Source organism: Amblyraja radiata, chromosome 28, assembly GCF_010909765.2.
Source record: "Amblyraja radiata isolate CabotCenter1 chromosome 28, sAmbRad1.1.pri, whole genome shotgun sequence".
In the NCBI taxonomy this organism is placed as follows: domain Eukaryota; kingdom Metazoa; phylum Chordata; class Chondrichthyes; order Rajiformes; family Rajidae; genus Amblyraja; species Amblyraja radiata.
Window position 1 is genome coordinate 15271301 of NC_045983.1, and position 16601 is coordinate 15287901.

Below are 16601 nucleotides of genomic sequence, written 5' to 3' on the forward strand. Positions count from 1 at the left end.
AGCGGAGCTGCAGGATATCGAGGAGACCCTAGTGAGAGCATCTATAGTGCTAGAGGGGAACCCCCATTTCCTAAAGAATGAGGACATCTCTGATGACCTGGTATGAAACACCTCATCCTGGGCGCAGATGCGGCGTAAATGGGGGAATTGGGAGTAGGGGGATAGACTACAGGAAGCAGTGTGGGTTGTGGGTGGTGGCCTTAGTTTAGTTTAGTTTGGTTTAGAGGTACAGAATAGAAACAGGCCCTTAGGCCCACCGAGTTCACACCGATCATCGATCACCTGTATACTAGTTCTTCACTATGTTGCTCTCTGTCAAACTAGCACGAAAGGGCTTAAGTCCATAATTATCAGCCTTTCAGCTGAATTGGTACCAACTGATCATCACACACCCTTTTCAGAATCTCTGTCTTACTATCTGCTTCTGTCTGAGCAGAATGAACAGGAAACAGGTCTGTGCAGAAATGAGCCTTCAGACAGCTGGGTGCTGCAGCCACCACTGGGTGGCGGCATGGTTCCATTACTGTGGTGCGTGGTGACCATAGGTCGGCTGTGCTTTCACTTTAGAGTAGCAGCCGCTTAAAATGTCATGACAGCAGGGTAAATAAATTGATGGGTGTTGCCTGTGTGTGATTGCACCCATCATCAGAAGAAGTGCTGGAGGAACTCAGTGGCTCAGGCAGCATCTGTGGTGGGAAATGGACGGATGTTTTGGGTCAGGACCCTTCTTCAGACTGATGGAGTGGTGGGGAGATAGTTAGTAGAAATAGGTGTGCGGAAAGGATTGGGCAAGAACTGGCAAGTGATAGGTGGAAGCAGGTGAGGAGGGTTTATTGGCAGATGAATCAGGTGGGGGAGGGAAAGGTAGAGATGGTCAGAAAGGCCGGATGTGATGTGGAATGCCCTGAGCATAGGATTTAACCATCAGCAACCTCAGCCAACACTTGAACTTATGAACTGTAACCACCTGATGCCATTGGTAGCTAGATTTATTTATAGAGTCATACAACGCAGAAAAATGCCCTTTGGCCCAACATTTATATACTGACCATCTACAATAATCCTGTTTACCAGGACGTGGTATGTAGCATTCAATGCATTACAGTGCGCAGCCGACTATCTGAATGTTTTGAGAGTCCCAGCCCCTACCATCTCGCTTTGTGCATTTCAGATACCAGCCACTCTCTGGGTGAAATAATTCTTCCTCAGATTCCTTCTAAACCTTTTACTCGTAAACTCAAACTTATGCCTTCTGATCTTAGACAGGACTTGGTAGGGGTATAACAATACAAGCATTTGAGGCTAATGTTTTTTACATAGAGAGTGGTTGATATCTTGAACTCACTGTCAGAAGAGGTGGAAGAATCAGATATAGCCAGTATGTGTAAGATATTTAGACAGGCGCTTAATTAGCCAAGGCATAGAAGGATATGGACCAAGTGCAGGCAAATGGGATTATTATATATGGGCAAAAAAGTTGGTATTGACATGGTGGATTGAAAGGGCCATTTCTATGCAGTAAGACTACTCTATAGCCGCTGCCACATGGAAATGATTCTTATTATCTATCCTGTTTGTGTCTGTCATGATTTGGTATTTAACTCTATTTGGTCCCCCTTGGTCCTTCTGCACTCAGAGGAAAACAAACCCAGCCTTTCTAGACTCTTGATCTTAACTGAAACATTGCACCCTAGGTAACATCCTGGTAAGTCTCCTTCGAAAACAGTAATCACTAAACCAGGGGTCAGCAACCCATGGCCCCCGGGCCAAATGCGGCCCATATCCCGAAATCATCCGGCCCGCAGGCGGATTTTCCCCCCCGTAATCATCCGCCCACCGGGCGCGGCTGAGCTTTGGCTGTACCGCACGGCTGTGCACCTTCTGTGAACATGTTTAAGAAAGAACTGCAGATGCTGGAAAAATCGAAGGTAGACAAAAATGCTGGAGAAACTCAGCGGATGAGACATGCAAGGATTGCATGAAGCTGCTTCACTCGCTGAGTTTCTCCAGCATTTTTGTCTACCGTCTGTAAACATGTGATTTGATGCCTGCCATCCGGGGCGGGATCCATGTGTACACGTGATAGATGTGGCCCGCCATCCGCTCACAGACATGCGCCCTGGCCCCTATGCAGAACAAGGTTGCCGACCCCTGCACTAAACAAAGTAAGGGTATAGGTTGAAATGAACCAGGCAACCATTGCAATTGAAATATTCATTTAGCATTTAAACCTTACACTTCTTAGTGTTTATGTTGAATGTTAAGCTGGAAATGGTGCAGAAGTGATTTACCAGGATGTTACCTAGACCTTTGGGCTCGGGTTATAGTGAGTAATATATTTTCTTGGAGCTTAGGAAGCTGATGGGTGCCTTGGATGATGTGTACAAGATTCTGAATGGCATGGATAAAGTGAATGTTCGCTGTCTTTTTTAACAGGGTAGAGGATTCTAAAACTAGAGGGCAGAGGGTTAAAGTGAGAGGGAAAAGATTTAAGAGGAACCTCAGGGACACCTTTTTCACTTGAAGGGTAGTCTGTGTGTGGAATGAGTTGCCAGAGGAAACTATAGAAGCTGATACAATTACGGCTTAAAAGACATTTAGACGGATATAGAGGAAGGGTTTGGTTTGGACCAAGAGCAGGTAAATTTGGCAGGCAGGTTTGCTAGTGTTACACGTGTGGGTTTAAACTAAATAGTGGGGGGCAGTGATTGACAAATTGGGAGTATAAAGATGGAGTTAAAGGGGAAGTGAGTACAGGAAAAGTTACAAAAGACTCCCGAATTAATGGGAAGGAAAGTTCAAGAAGGGATAAGAGAGTACGGTCAGGGCCAATAGTGACCGGTGTGAGAGGGGAGGTGAATACCAAAGTTAAAGTGTTGTATATGAATGCGCGAAGTATATGAAATAAAGTGGATGAGCTTGATGCTCAGTTAGAAATTGGCAAGTATGATGTTGTGGGAATTACAGAGACATGGCTGCAAGAGGACCAGGGCTGGGGACTGAGAACTCGAGGTAAATGAGCCATTAGGCAGTAGTGACCATAATATGTTAAATTTTATTCTACAATTTGAGAGGGAGAAGGGAAAATCGGAAGTGTCAGTATTACAAGTGAACAAAGGGGACTATGGAACCATGAGGGAAGAGTTGGCCAAAGTTGGAAAGATACCCTAGCAGGGATGACAGTGGAACAACAATAGCGGGTATTTCTGGGAATAATTCAGAAGGTGCAGGATCAGTTCATTCCAAAGAGGAAGAAAGATTCCAAGGGGAGTAAGGGGTATGTGAAGAGGAAATAATTAGTTAAGACCAAAGTTGGACCCTTGAAGACTGAAACAGGTGAGTTTATTATGGGGAACAAGGAAATGGAAGATGAGTTGAACAGGTACTTTGGATCCGTCTTCACTAAGGAAAACAATCTCCCTGATGTACTAGTAGCCAGAGGATCTAGGGTGACGGAGTAACTGAAGGAAATTCACACCAGGCAGGAAATGGTGTTGGGTGGACTGATGGGACTGAAGGCTGATAAATCCCCAGAGCCTGATGGTCTGCATCCCAAGGGTACTTAAGGAAGTGGCTCTAGAAATCATGGACGCATTGGTGATCATTTTCCAATGTTCTATAGATTCACAATCAGTTCCTGAGGATTGGAGGGTAGCTAATGTTATCCCACTTTTTAAGAAGGGCGGGATAGAGAAAACAGGGAAAACAGGGAATTATGGACCAGTTAGCCTGACATCAATGGTGGGGAAGATGATGGAGTCAATTATAAAAGATGAAATAGTGGCACATTTGGATAGCAGTAACAGGATTGATCCGAGTCAGTATGGATTTACGAAGGAGAAATCATGCTTAACTAATCTTCTGGACATTTTTGAGGATGTAACTAGGAAAATGGACAAGAGAGAGCCAGTGGATGTAGTGTAAGTGGACTTCCAGAAAGCATTTGATAAGGTCCCACATAGGAGATTAGTGGGCAAAGTTAGAGCACATGGTATTAGGGGTAGGGTATTGACATGGATAGAAAATTGGTTGGCAGACAGGAAACAAAGAGTAGGGATTAACGGGTCTCTTTCAGAATGGCAGGCAGTGACTAGTGGAGTACCGCAAGGCTCGTTGCTGGGACCGCAGCTAATTACAATATACATGAATGATTTAAATGAAGGGATTAAAAGTAACATTAGCAAATTTGCACTGTGAGGAGGATGCTATGACGGTGCAGGGTGACTTTGACAGGGGTGAGTGGGCAGCTGCATGGCAGTTGCAGTTTAATGTGCTTAAATGTGAGGTTATCCACTTTGGTGGCAAAAACAGGAAGGCAGATTATTATCTGAATGGTGTCAAGTTGGGAAAAGGGGAAGTACAACGAGATCTGGGTGGTCCTTGTGCATCAGCCACTGAAAGTAAGCATAGACAGCAGGCAGTGAAGAAAGCGAATGGCATGTTGGCCTTCATAACAAGAGGAGTTGAGTATATGAGCTAAGAGGTGCTTCTGCATTTGTACAGGGCCCTAGTGAGACCACACCTGGTGTATTGTGTGCAGTTTTGGACTTGAGGAAGGTCATTCTTGCTATTGAGGGAGAGGTTCACGAGGATGGCGGGATTAATCCCCGGGATGGCGGGACTGTCATATGTTGATAGAATGAAGTGGTTGGGCTTGTATATTCTGGAATTTAGAAGGATGAGAGGGAATCTTATTGAAACATATAAGGTTATTAAGGGTTTGGAAACGCTAGAGGCAGGAAATATGTTCCCGATGTTGCGGGAGTCCAGAATCAGGGATCACGGTTTAAGAATAAGGGGTAAGCCATTTAGAACAAAGATGAGGAAATACTTTTTCCACACAGAGGGTTGTGAATCTGTGGAATTCTCTGCCTCAGAAGGCAGTGGAGGCCAATTCTCTGGATGCTTTCAAGAGATAGATAGAGCTCTTAAAGGTAGCGGAGTCGAGGGATATGGGGAGAAGGCAGGAATGGGGTACTGATTGTGGATGATCAGCCATGATCACAGTGAATGGCGGTGCTGGCTCGAAGGGCCGAATGGCCTACTGATGCACCTATTGTCTATTGTTTAAATTGGTCTATCCCAGTAGGCCAACTTGGTCAGTCTGGTCAATGTGGGCCGAACGGCCTGTTTCTGTGCTGTATAAGTTCTATGAATGCTGTTGGGTGGGAGAACAGAATGGACTGCGTTTGGCTGCTGTTTCTCTCTGTATTCCTGTGTTTACTGCACAAGGAAAAACCACAATACATTCCCACTGGATAATTGCTTTACTTTGTGCTGAAATAAGGCTGGCCCAGGGGCATTGGAATTTCCCGGAATGTCAGCGGCCAGAGGGTTAATGGTCAAGAGCAGTTGGAAATGTACCCAGGAGAGTGGGCTGGTATGCAGCTATCTCATTGTTACCAAGTGTTGTCATCTGGGCAGCCACTGTGGGAGAGTTGAGAGCAGCAAGATTTCGGTTGTGGAGCTGAACTGTTGGCCAGCGTTTAACTTTTTTTTCCCCATTTACACTGAAATTTGCCACTTCTTGGCTGAGTGGAGAAATGAAGCATTTGACAGTGAGAAGATAGCTTTTCCATGTTGTCCTCCTTTCTCCATATCCCCAGGGCTGCAGATCATGCCTTTTGTCAGATGAAAGCTTGAGTATTTTTAGGGCTGAGGTGTGCTGGAATCTGTTTTCTTGCTCCCGTGCCCTCTCAACGGAACGAGGCAAGGTGGAGTTTGTGGGCCGGCTGCTTATCGGGACGGGGAAAGCAGTTGTTGGGTGATTACTGATTCAGCTGCTGTCTCTATTCTGGATTGAAGCTGATGTGTTAGTCAGTTAATTAATCTGTGTACGTTTAACCCGAATTTGATAGAAAAGGAGGTAGGATTCTCAGAGGAATGTTCCTCGAGGAAGGGCACTGATGGTCCAATCCCTCTTTCATGGTATGAATCCACTTATCCAAGCTGGAATAAAACAGCAACATTTGAATAAGTTGGAGCTCCCAGCTCTCCTGATGCATAGCCTCTTCCTCAACTTGGTGCAGACGCACAGAGCCACTGGTTTTCCCAGGTACTGAGTTGCTTGTTTCTCCTTCCCCTTGTCTGAGAACGCCAACTGACCTGGACTTTTCACCTCTTCTTGTGCACACACTGTTCCGAGAGTTGAGGCCAGGATCATTATCAAATAATCCTGGGTCTCGTATCTCCCCACAGCTGTATTTGTGGCAAATTTTTCATTAATTTTGGAACGACGTGTTAGTGCCCAGGATAGAGCAAGAGGGGAAGCCTGCCAAACCAGCAGCCGATTCAATGTCCGCGGTGTGTGCCTCACAGCCTGTCACTATTGTTCCCTAGTTATTGGATACCGACATGTTTGTACGTTCTATTTAAGTACCTGCATGAAATTTACTGTTGACTGGCACCTGGCCTGTTTGGTGTTGACTGTTCCAGCAGAAACAGGTCATATAATCTCACAGACTAGGCCAGAGTTTCTGCTCCAGTTGCACAAGATGTTGGTGAGGCCGAGCTTGGAGTATTGTGCTCAGTTTTGGCCGCTCTGCCAAAGGAAAGATGCCATTAAGTTGGAAAGAGTGCAGGGAAGATCTACAAGGATGCTGCCAGGACTCGAGGGCTTAAGCTGCAGGGGGAGGTTTGACAGGCTTGGACTTTATTCCTGAGACCACTGGAGACTGAGGAGTGATCTTATTGAGATGTATAAAGTCATGACGGGGCATAGATATGGTGAATGCAGTGGTGTAGGAGAATCAAAAACAAGAGGTCATAGATTTAAGGTAAGATTAGAAAATTTTAGTAGGTACCTGAGGTGCAACTTTTACACATGGGGTGGTGAATGGATCGAGTTACCAGAGGAACTAGTTGAATAAGGTGTACGACATTTGGACAGATAAATGGACAGCAACAGTTTGGAGGGACGCCGGGCAAATGGGATTGGCTGAGATGGGTCACGTTGGACGAATTGGGCCAAAGGGCCTATTTCTGTGTGCTGTGTGACACTGAGCGCCTGCTCCACCTTGCCTGGTTTCAGCCAGAGTAGTCTGCTCACTTGTCAGATGTTTCAGACAGACACTGGCAGCGGAATGGCAACACAAAATACTGGATTTATGTTTAGAATTGCGACCCCCCCCCTCACCCCAATTTTAGAATCCCACCGTTTTCCACGAGATAAAAGCAGAGTAAAGAGACATTGGTGGAGGAAAGCTGTGAGACACTTTTGTATCTCGAATTGCAATGGATTATCCCAGGTTAGTGAGCTTGTCGACTGATGTGAGCCCAACTCTCTTGCAGCAGCTTGTGCACACCGCCAACAATCCTCCTGATTCTTCTCACTAAATTTCTTATTTAGGACAACACATCTGCATGTTCCTGTTTAAAAAATCTGGTGAAGAGGAGCAGGGAGGTTTCCCGCCGTGCTGGCCAACATTCCAGCCCAGGCTGACGGTCCCAGAAACAGAGCAGCTATCCTGTCCTCCCCCTGCTGCCCTTGGGATCGTTCTATGTACAGAATGGTGGGAGTAGTCCCTTGCACAAGTCACTGCACTTCCTTCTCTAAAGTACCCTTGAGAATGTGAACCCCGTAACTGTAATGAACCCTCAATTAATCCGAACCTTTGAAAATGAGATCTCGACCCTCTGCATAACCTGAACAAACGTAACAACTGGGGCAGGTTCTCTGTGCCACTAGATGTCAGTGGTTCACATGAGAATTGCACTGTGGAAAGTATTTGAAGTGTTAATGAGGAGTCATTGTATTCCCAAAGGGATTGCTGATTAAATTTCACATTTGAAATAGGGTAAGGAATTCGATCTCGTGGCACTGAAAGCTGCAGTGCGTGGGTTTGATGTTGAGTCGGTGCCAGCATATTGCAAGAAATGGAACAGATTTTGTCTCTTTTTGTAGGAATTTTAATCTTTTTTGGAGTTGGACCTCAACACCCTCACCTCTGCGGGCAGCTTTTGGTGGATATTGCAGTGACCCAGTGAAATCTTAGTTTGGGATTTGGACATGCAGCGAGCGAATATTTCTCTCCTCGTTAAGCTGTAGTTGTCAGTATTGTTTTCTGTGCACCAATGCTGATAAGGACATTGAAAAGGCTGAGTGCTCGCACACCTCACGAAACAGCCAGGGGCCGTGTCTGGGGTGCGAGAAAGCTGCTTTATTATATTTGTGTTGGGTCTGATAAATCTGAGCCCTGGTCCTCAGAGGGGTAAAGCCAATGGGGAAAAAATGTCCAGCGGTTTTATGAAACTTGGATAATTTATGACTAATAGATTTCAGTGAAAATGAAGTAATTGTGGGAATGCGTAGTAATTGGGTTCAGCTGAGCTTTGTCTGCGTTTTAAACTGGTTTCATCTTTGCTTTTTTTTTTGTTTTTCTGTTAACAGAGGCGGAAGCTGGATGCTGTATACTATTACATGCGGAGTCTGGCTGCCAGTAATCCAATTCTTACAGCTCGAGAGAGTCTGATGAGCCTCTTCGAAGAAACCAAGAGGAAGGTCAGTCTGTCGCTCAGTGCAGGCAGCAAGCTGGCAGAGTTATTCTGTGTGTGCGTGCGTGGGAGGGAGGGAGAGAGCAAGTGAACGAGCTTGGCTTTTGCTGGTGTTTACTTAGTCATAAACAGACCTTGGTGGCAGTGCTGGAAGGCTCTATGAGATCTCTGTGACTTGTTGAGAACAAAAAAACAAGTTGCCTGGGCCGTGTGAAAATGACCATTCCTGCCTTCTGCACGATTCTGATGGCAAGCTTGGCAAGTGGACAAGCTGTGATCAAAGCACTGCTCGTCTCTCAAAATAAACAGAATAAACTGTGCTTGAACACTTTGGGGAGGTTGAAAAGGCTGCTCTCACTGAAAGTCAGAGTGCAGGATTGCACAGGGATATGATGCATATTTTTAAAGAAATAACCATTCCAAGAAGATGAAAACTTCATCATACCAAGTAGATGGATTCCAGAGTCTACTGAATGCCTGTATATATTCATCATGCCAGACTGGACTCCCTGCCACTGCTTCCATTCGTCAATTCCATGTAGTTTGGGGTGACCATCCCCTGTAATTCTTTCCATGACATACATTTCTTCTGCTGTGTGACATGAACAGAATCTTTCACATTAACAGTGCATTAGAAAGATATATGGAAAAGAAAAAGGGAAGAAATCTTGCCTCTTTCTCTAGAAATCACCATCGGCTGCCTTCATGGCAGGAGCAGCATAGCTTAGGCATAGAAATAAGGTCCTCTACACTGACCTATCTCGCACGCCTCTCTCACCATAAACCTATGCCCCCTTAGTTTAATACTCTCCTTCAATTTTTCACAGAGTAGAACTGGGATACTCTGAGTTTCGGCTTACAGGTTGACAGCTGCGCAAGCTTAGAGCTGTGTTCTGAAGGATTTCATTCCCTTGCACTGACCTCACAGTGATTAGACGACGGGTTCTGAAAAACCCATGCCCATGTCCTGCCGCTGATTTCTGCTCACTAACATTTCCCTGGTCACTCACTATTTTAAATGCGAGAAACAGGGTGCAGAATGGGAAACTTACAGATGGGGTGATCTTGGAACATACAGAAGGAGCCCCGTACACTGGGCAGCTACAAGTATTCAGACCAACGAGAGCTAATAATCATGAGCAACAACCCCTGGTCCCCAGTTCGGTGCCTGATTTGAGTTTGGTTCAAATGTTTGAGTTGGTTTAGGTTTTGAGATTTCACTAATCTCTCTACAATCCAAGTTCATTCTCCTTTCCCATTCACTCCGATTTCTGATAGTCTCTTCAGATTTCCACAGTGCACTGCTACATCGATACATTTGGATGTGAGCTATTTTAGGTCCAGATCACTTTCCTTGCCCTTGTATTCCAGACCCCTTGTGGCAGTAAGGCAAGTTCACTGTCTCCCACTGCCCCCCCCCCCACCGCGCATCTATGACGTGCTTGTGAGCTGATGCTGCTACCCCTGTTCTTGGGGGCAGGCAGTGGAACAGATTGCAGGGTAGCAATGTAGAATTGCAGGGACATGGTGGAATGGAACGGGCAAAAGAAACAATACTGATGGAGCGCTGACCTGTTTGAACGTTTAGCAATGGAAAATTCTCGTGGAGTTGTGGGGCAAGGTGAGGGTGGGACATGACAAAGGGCCTTTCTGGTGAACTGGGAGGTGTTGCGATGGGGTGCAACTCAGCGGTGGGCAGTTCTTGTGGAGCTGTGGGATTGGTGAAGTGAACATTGCAGCAGTTTGAGCTGGTGGAGCTATGGCAAGTTGAACAGTGATAAATTAGGTGGAGTTCAGAGTCAGAAATCTATCATGGTGCAGCACTCTAGGCTATACATTGTGAATATCAATGTTATATTTGCTATGCAGAAACAAGGAACTGCAGAAGCTGCTTTATCAAGGAAGGACACCAAATGCTGGAGTAGCTCAGCGGATCAAGCAGCATCCCTGGGAAACATAGATAGGTGACATTTCGGTTCGGGACTTTCTTCAGACTGACTTTGACACTTATCCATGATCTCCAGGGATTCCGCAAGACCTGCTGAGCTCCTCCAGCATTTTGTGTCTTTCCTCCATTATATTTTCTGCCTTTGTTCTTAAAATGACTATTTGTATTGATGTTTCTTTGTGAAGTCATGGCTATTTAAAGTCATTGCTGTAGGATGATTGTCCCCAATCGCAGTTTATAAGATTATGAATGTCTGTACTATCATTACTTTCCTTGGATGATCAAAAGACCAGATTCTGCTCACTTTTTCGAGATAATTACAAATTTACAACTTCGGTACAATATGTGATCTACGCGTTATCCTGAGTGGTTCTGTCTGTGTTTGCAGGAGCTTCCCACCCTCACCCCCATACCAACATCTCCGAGAGAGGGAGAAGATCTGAGCTCAGTAGATTGATTTTGTAATTATTAATTGCTTAACATTAATTTTTACAATATGTAGGGAGTGGATGAGAATGTGGGATAACATAGAACTGGTGTGAACGGGTGTTTGATGGCCAGCGTAGACTTGGGCCGAAGGGTCTGTTTTCATGCTGCATCTTTCAATCAATGAATGATTTTACTATACCCTTGAGGGGTTTTCTATTCCAATAACCTCTGATTATCCCGGAGGGAGTCCCAATTCCCTCAATCTGGGCTTCTGTCTCAAGGGAAACGAAGAGGGTCTGAGCATCAAGCATTTGCTGCCTCTGAGTTTCTTTAAGACGCAGCACATCAATATCAGAACAGCGGTCCTGATTAAGACTCGAGCCATGAACTGAACCACTGCTGGATCAATTTTCTTGGTCTCGTTGTACCCTTGATGAAACTACTAAAGCCCTTACACAATCTGGTTGATATGCCACTTCAGATCCATCAATGTGGTTAACTCTGAAACAGCCCTTCTGGTTAGTAGGGAATCAGCTCAATTTTGCTTTTTTGATGCACAAAACTTTAACCGAAATGCAATGGCGTTCTTGGTGTTTCCCAACATCACTTAATTGATTTAGATGTTCTACTTTGCAAATTTCATGGTCACTTGGAAGTAGTTAAATGATAAAGCTTAAAGCATGGTGGGGGTATACCCGGGTTATGAAAGTAACTTTGCTGTAGTAACTGTCACCTCAGTGACTGCACCTGACCACCCTGGTTGCATCATGTCTTTGTTTGTTTATTGCAGGCTGAGCAAGCCGAGTTCAAGAGGCACAAAGAGTCTGATCAGAGCACAAGCTCCAGAGCCAAGGGCAGAAAGCAGATGTTCAGGCAGGTTGGGGAAGATTCCAGCAGGGTGGAGGTTTGGATCCACACCTCACATCCCCACTTCTCCCAGGGTAATGAATTGAACAGGGACGATGCGACTTCAGAGCAGGATGAAGATCTCGGAAATCTATCTCCTAGTGATGTAAGTACTTTGACAACATTTGTGAATAATAGTTATAGCGATGGAAACAAACCGATTCACTCCCTTCGCTAATTTCAAACAGAGAAGGAAAACCACATTCAGCTAGTCTGGCTTAGATGTGATCCAGAGCACCAGTAATATGGATGCCTCTTTACTGTCTCTAAAGCGGATTAGCAAGCCTTTCAGTTCAAGATCAATTTGGGGCAGGCAATCAATATTATAAATGAAGTTGATTGGCAAAAGTACGAGAAATAATGTTTTTACAGTGTGTATTTAACATGTCTGGAATGAACTGCAAGATTTGAAGTGGTATTCAAAAGGGAACTGGAGGGTGTTGGAAAGGAGACATAGGAGGCTGGTGGAAAGAGTGAGACGGGCAGTTACGCAGCTATGCCAATGCAGTTCTCCTGTGCTGCCACCTCTGTGCTGAGATTTTGTCTTGCAAATTATACCTGCAAATGTTTTTAAGAAAAAGCAAACCAATATGTATGGTATCCTTAAACTCCATTGATCTGCTATTTATTTTGTTGGCTATGTGGTTAGAGGACTTGGATTGCCCACTGGTTTTCATATCTGTCCAATATGCCTGATAATTCTTATTCTGTGCCATATCGTTTGCTTCACTTTTCATCTCCTTCCTGACTGTCATGTTCCTTGGTCCTCCAAAGAGTTCCTCTACCTGCCCTATTTTGGTAATTGGGCAGAAAGGGGCCTCATGTGGCCCTCAACAGCAAACAAAATTTAGAGTCGTAGACCTATAGAGCATGGAAACAGGTCCTTAGGACAGTCATCAAAGTGATCAATTTACCTACCTGAGCTAGAAATGTGTGGAGAAACTTGCTGCCCGAGAGAGGTCCCCTTTAAAATGTTCCCCTCTCACCTTAAACCTACACCATCTAATTTTAGACTCCATTCCCCTTGACAGACCATCTTTATTATGATTTTATAAAACTCTATTCTTCTAACTCTCACCTCTCAGCTTTGTTTACACCAGGGGAAAGCATCCCATCCCATCCAGTATATCCTTATTACTTAAGCCCTCTAGTCTCAGCAACATCCATGTGAATCTTTTTTGTACCTTCTCCAGCTTAATTGTATCGTTCCTTATTGTATGGTGGGTAGAATTTAAAATTCTATATAGATTCTTTCCTGTTGTGGTGAAGCTGTTCAGTGACTGATTTTATTTTTTTAGAATGTTCAGTGCAGCCTTATGACAACAAAGTCTCAAGTTTGACAAAGTATAAAATGGCATTTTCTCTTTTTCTTCTGAAAGTGTGCATGAGAATGTGGCTGCAGTGTAATGTAACAATTACAAGATTGCACCTCATTGATTAGGAATGATCATTTATTCTGAATGCATCTCACACGTAACAGCAGTCATTCGATTTGGTTTGTTTCCCCTCTGCTGAAGGATTTCCACCTTTCCCACGCCTGTAAGATGTAAGAAAAGCAAACTTCAAACAAGCCAAATATTAAAACCAAATCCCAATAAAAGCAGAGCCCATGTCTGGCATCAATAGACTACTACATGTTGAAGTGTTTTGTACACGTAAATTTCTATTTTATTTTCTCCACTTGTGAGGCTGACATGCCTGCCTCAATCGAAGAATAAGAAACATATGAGACATTTCAATTTCACGTCTGCTCTGCAGAATGTCTGCACTTCTTTGCCCCTTCACCTTCAATCATTCAATTATTTATTAAGTAGTTTAAAAGGTTCAGTTTACATACTGTGCAATTTTGTGCCACTATAAGGTTCTATATTCTGTTTGGTGCTGCAATAATGGAAGAACACAAGTATCCCAGCACTATTAGGAGTCTGGATTTAAAGCAGGGTAGGGATTGGGGGATGTGGGCTGTGAAAGTGAGCTGGCACTTAAACAAGCAGATTCTCCAGACCCCAAAGATTTTGTTTAAAATGGCTTTTGATGGTGCTGGCATTAATGCTGCCGTAACAAATTTGCAGATTGTATCAAAATCTTGATTTTTTTTTAAATTTGGCATTCCCTCCAACTGTTGGTATGTATGTACAACAATAGAGCTACTATCTCACCGCTCCAGACTTTCAGCTTCACTCCTGACCTCCAGTGCTTTGTGTGGAGTTTGCACTATTATGAGAGGCGTAGATAGGGTAGATGGTCAGAATCTCTTTCCCCAGGAGGAAGTACTAGAAGTTTAAGGTGAGGGGGAGAAAGTTTAAAGGAGATGTGCAAGGCAACTTTTTTTACACAGAATGGTGGGTGCCGGTTATGCACTGCCATGGAGGTAGTGGAAGCAACATTTAGATAGACAAATGAATACGGAATAGAAAGAATCGGCCATGTGCAGGCGGATGGAACTAATTTAGATTATCATCATAGTTGACGCAGACATGGTGAGCCAAAGGGCCTGTTCCTGCACTAATACTATTGTGTAACTACGTGAATTTCCCCTGATGCTCCAATTACCTCCAAAGTTGTGCTGATTGACCATTTAAAATTATCCCTCGTGGGTGGGTGTTAGGAGAATTAGCAGGAGTCAATGGGCATGAAACTGAGCAGATTATGGCACAATAAATGATGGAACGGGATTACTCTTGAGAGCTGGCATAGACTCATTGGGCAGAATAGCCTGGCATGTTTCAAAGAATTATGACTACAAGGTCATGCAAGCAGCCAATTGTTGTGGAACTCGGCAGCAGTGTTGCAGCGTGTGTTTGTCTAAAGACGACTCGTCTCCATGGATTCATCTTCCTCTTTATTTGAGGTCTGAATTTCTCCTTGCTCCAGCCCTGTTTCTGCCCGATGCCTTGCAGTGCCAGCGGAGTTGTTTGTTTTATAAAGGGTGCAACTACTGGGCTGTATGATTGGTCTCAAGTAATATTAATTTTACACTTCACATATTTTGATGTTTACGCTTCAGAAATCAGTTACACGCCATAATGTAGGTATACTGCCAAAGATTTGTAATGTCAGATATTGATCTGCGATTTCAATGTCGATGCCAAACTAGGTGCCTTTGTTAGGTGCCATTCCCAGGGTTAACAATACTTTACGCTCAATACATATTTTGCATATAAGGAGTGGACATCTCAACTATGTCAACAGTGGACATCTGCAGTGGACATTTCAACTATGCCAACTTATAGTCATGCAGTTGGAAGTGAAAAAGAAAATTGTTAAATCTGCTGATGCAGGAAGTCTGAAATAAGAATAGGGAATCCAGGAAAAAACTCAATGGGTCAGGCAGCATCTATGCCATGAGAAATAGTTAACCTTTCAACTCAGTAACCCTTAGTCAAGGCTGTTGTTCCAATATTCTGGTGAAGGGTCTCTGACCTGAGATGTTGACTCAGTTTCTCTCTCTATGAGTGCTGAGTGTTTGCAGTATTTTCAGATTTTTTTTTCCAGTTGGAAGCGAGGGTGTTTGCTGATGATTGCAGTGTTCAATTCTGATTCCGGGTCTCAACTCAATATGTCGGCTATCTCTTTGATTCCACAGATGATGCTTGGCCCATTAAGTTCCTCCAGGCGTTTATCTTTTAGTCCAGTGTTCAGTTCCACTTTCAGCTCTTCAGCTTTGCTTGCATGCAACAAAACATGGACAGCTCAGTCTAGAACTACAAATAGCTTGAAACATTTATATCACTAAAGTACCATGCCATGACCACCTCCACAAGAGAAAGTCTAACCACAAGCTCTTGACATTCAACGCCGTTACCATTGCCAAGACCCTATCATCAATATCCGGGGAGTCGTCATTGATCAAAACTCAATGGGACCAGCAGCACAAATACCATGGCTACAAAAGCAGATCAGAGCAGGGTATCCTGCGGCGAGTAAACCAACTCATGATACCCCAAGTCTTTCTACCATCTATGAGGTACTTGTCAAAATTGTGAAGGAAGTCTTTCTACTTATCCGGATGAGTACAGCACCAACAATTCTCAAGATGTTTGTCATCATCCAGTTTTCCGTGTCTACTCGGAGATGTGCAATAAAGCTTGGGCAGCAACACCCGCATCCCAGAACAAACTGCATCCTGGATCCAGATCCTCCATCATCAAGCCACAAAAAACTGTTAATGGTTGACTATTTTGTTCTAGTTATACAGTCATGGAATCAAAGAGGTATACAGGCCCTTTTGCCCATCCTATCCATGCCGACCAAGGTAGCATTCTGAGCTAATCCCATTTGGCCCATAGCCTTCTAAACCCTTTCCTTGTATCTGTCCAAATGCATTTTAAATTGTGTAATTGTCTCCACATCTATAGTTTCCTCTGGCAGCTCATTCCAAATACATTCTACCCTCTGAGTGGAAGAAGTTGTCAAGGTTCCTTTTAAATCTCTCTCCACTCACCTTATGCCTAAGCCCTTAATTTTTAGAAACTCTTTCCTGGGGAATTGACTTTGAGAGTTCATTTTTCCATGCCCCTCATGATCTTGTATACCTCAATAAGGTCACCCCGTCAGCCTCCTATGCTCCAAAAAAAGTTCCATTCTATCCAACTTCTCACCAGTCCAGGTAACATTCTGGTGAATCTTATCTGCATCCTTCTTCAGGCTGGGTGACCAGAGCTGGTCAGTTTGTAAGTACTTGCTCTTGCAGGATGCGAGAGATGCTAAAGATGAGAGTGTTCGCATGATTTTTTTTGGGCCTTGCGTGTGTTCTTGGAATAATTTACACCATGTTACATTTATATTTAACGAGCGAAAGCGGTCTTGGCGAGGTTCTGAATAA

General features: G+C 44.2%; 1 protein-coding gene across 1 annotated transcript in view; it reads left to right on the top strand.

Annotated features, from left to right (window-relative positions):
* The window catches only part of smg6 (SMG6 nonsense mediated mRNA decay factor), a 293373-nt gene that overhangs the window by 12157 nt on the left and 264615 nt on the right, over positions 1 to 16601 (top strand). Inside the window, exons 7-8 of the mRNA XM_033045897.1 lie at positions 8390 to 8500; positions 11661 to 11882. Coding sequence (XP_032901788.1) covers positions 8390 to 8500; positions 11661 to 11882 — 333 coding nt within the window. The remainder of the gene's footprint in view (positions 1 to 8389; positions 8501 to 11660; positions 11883 to 16601) is intronic.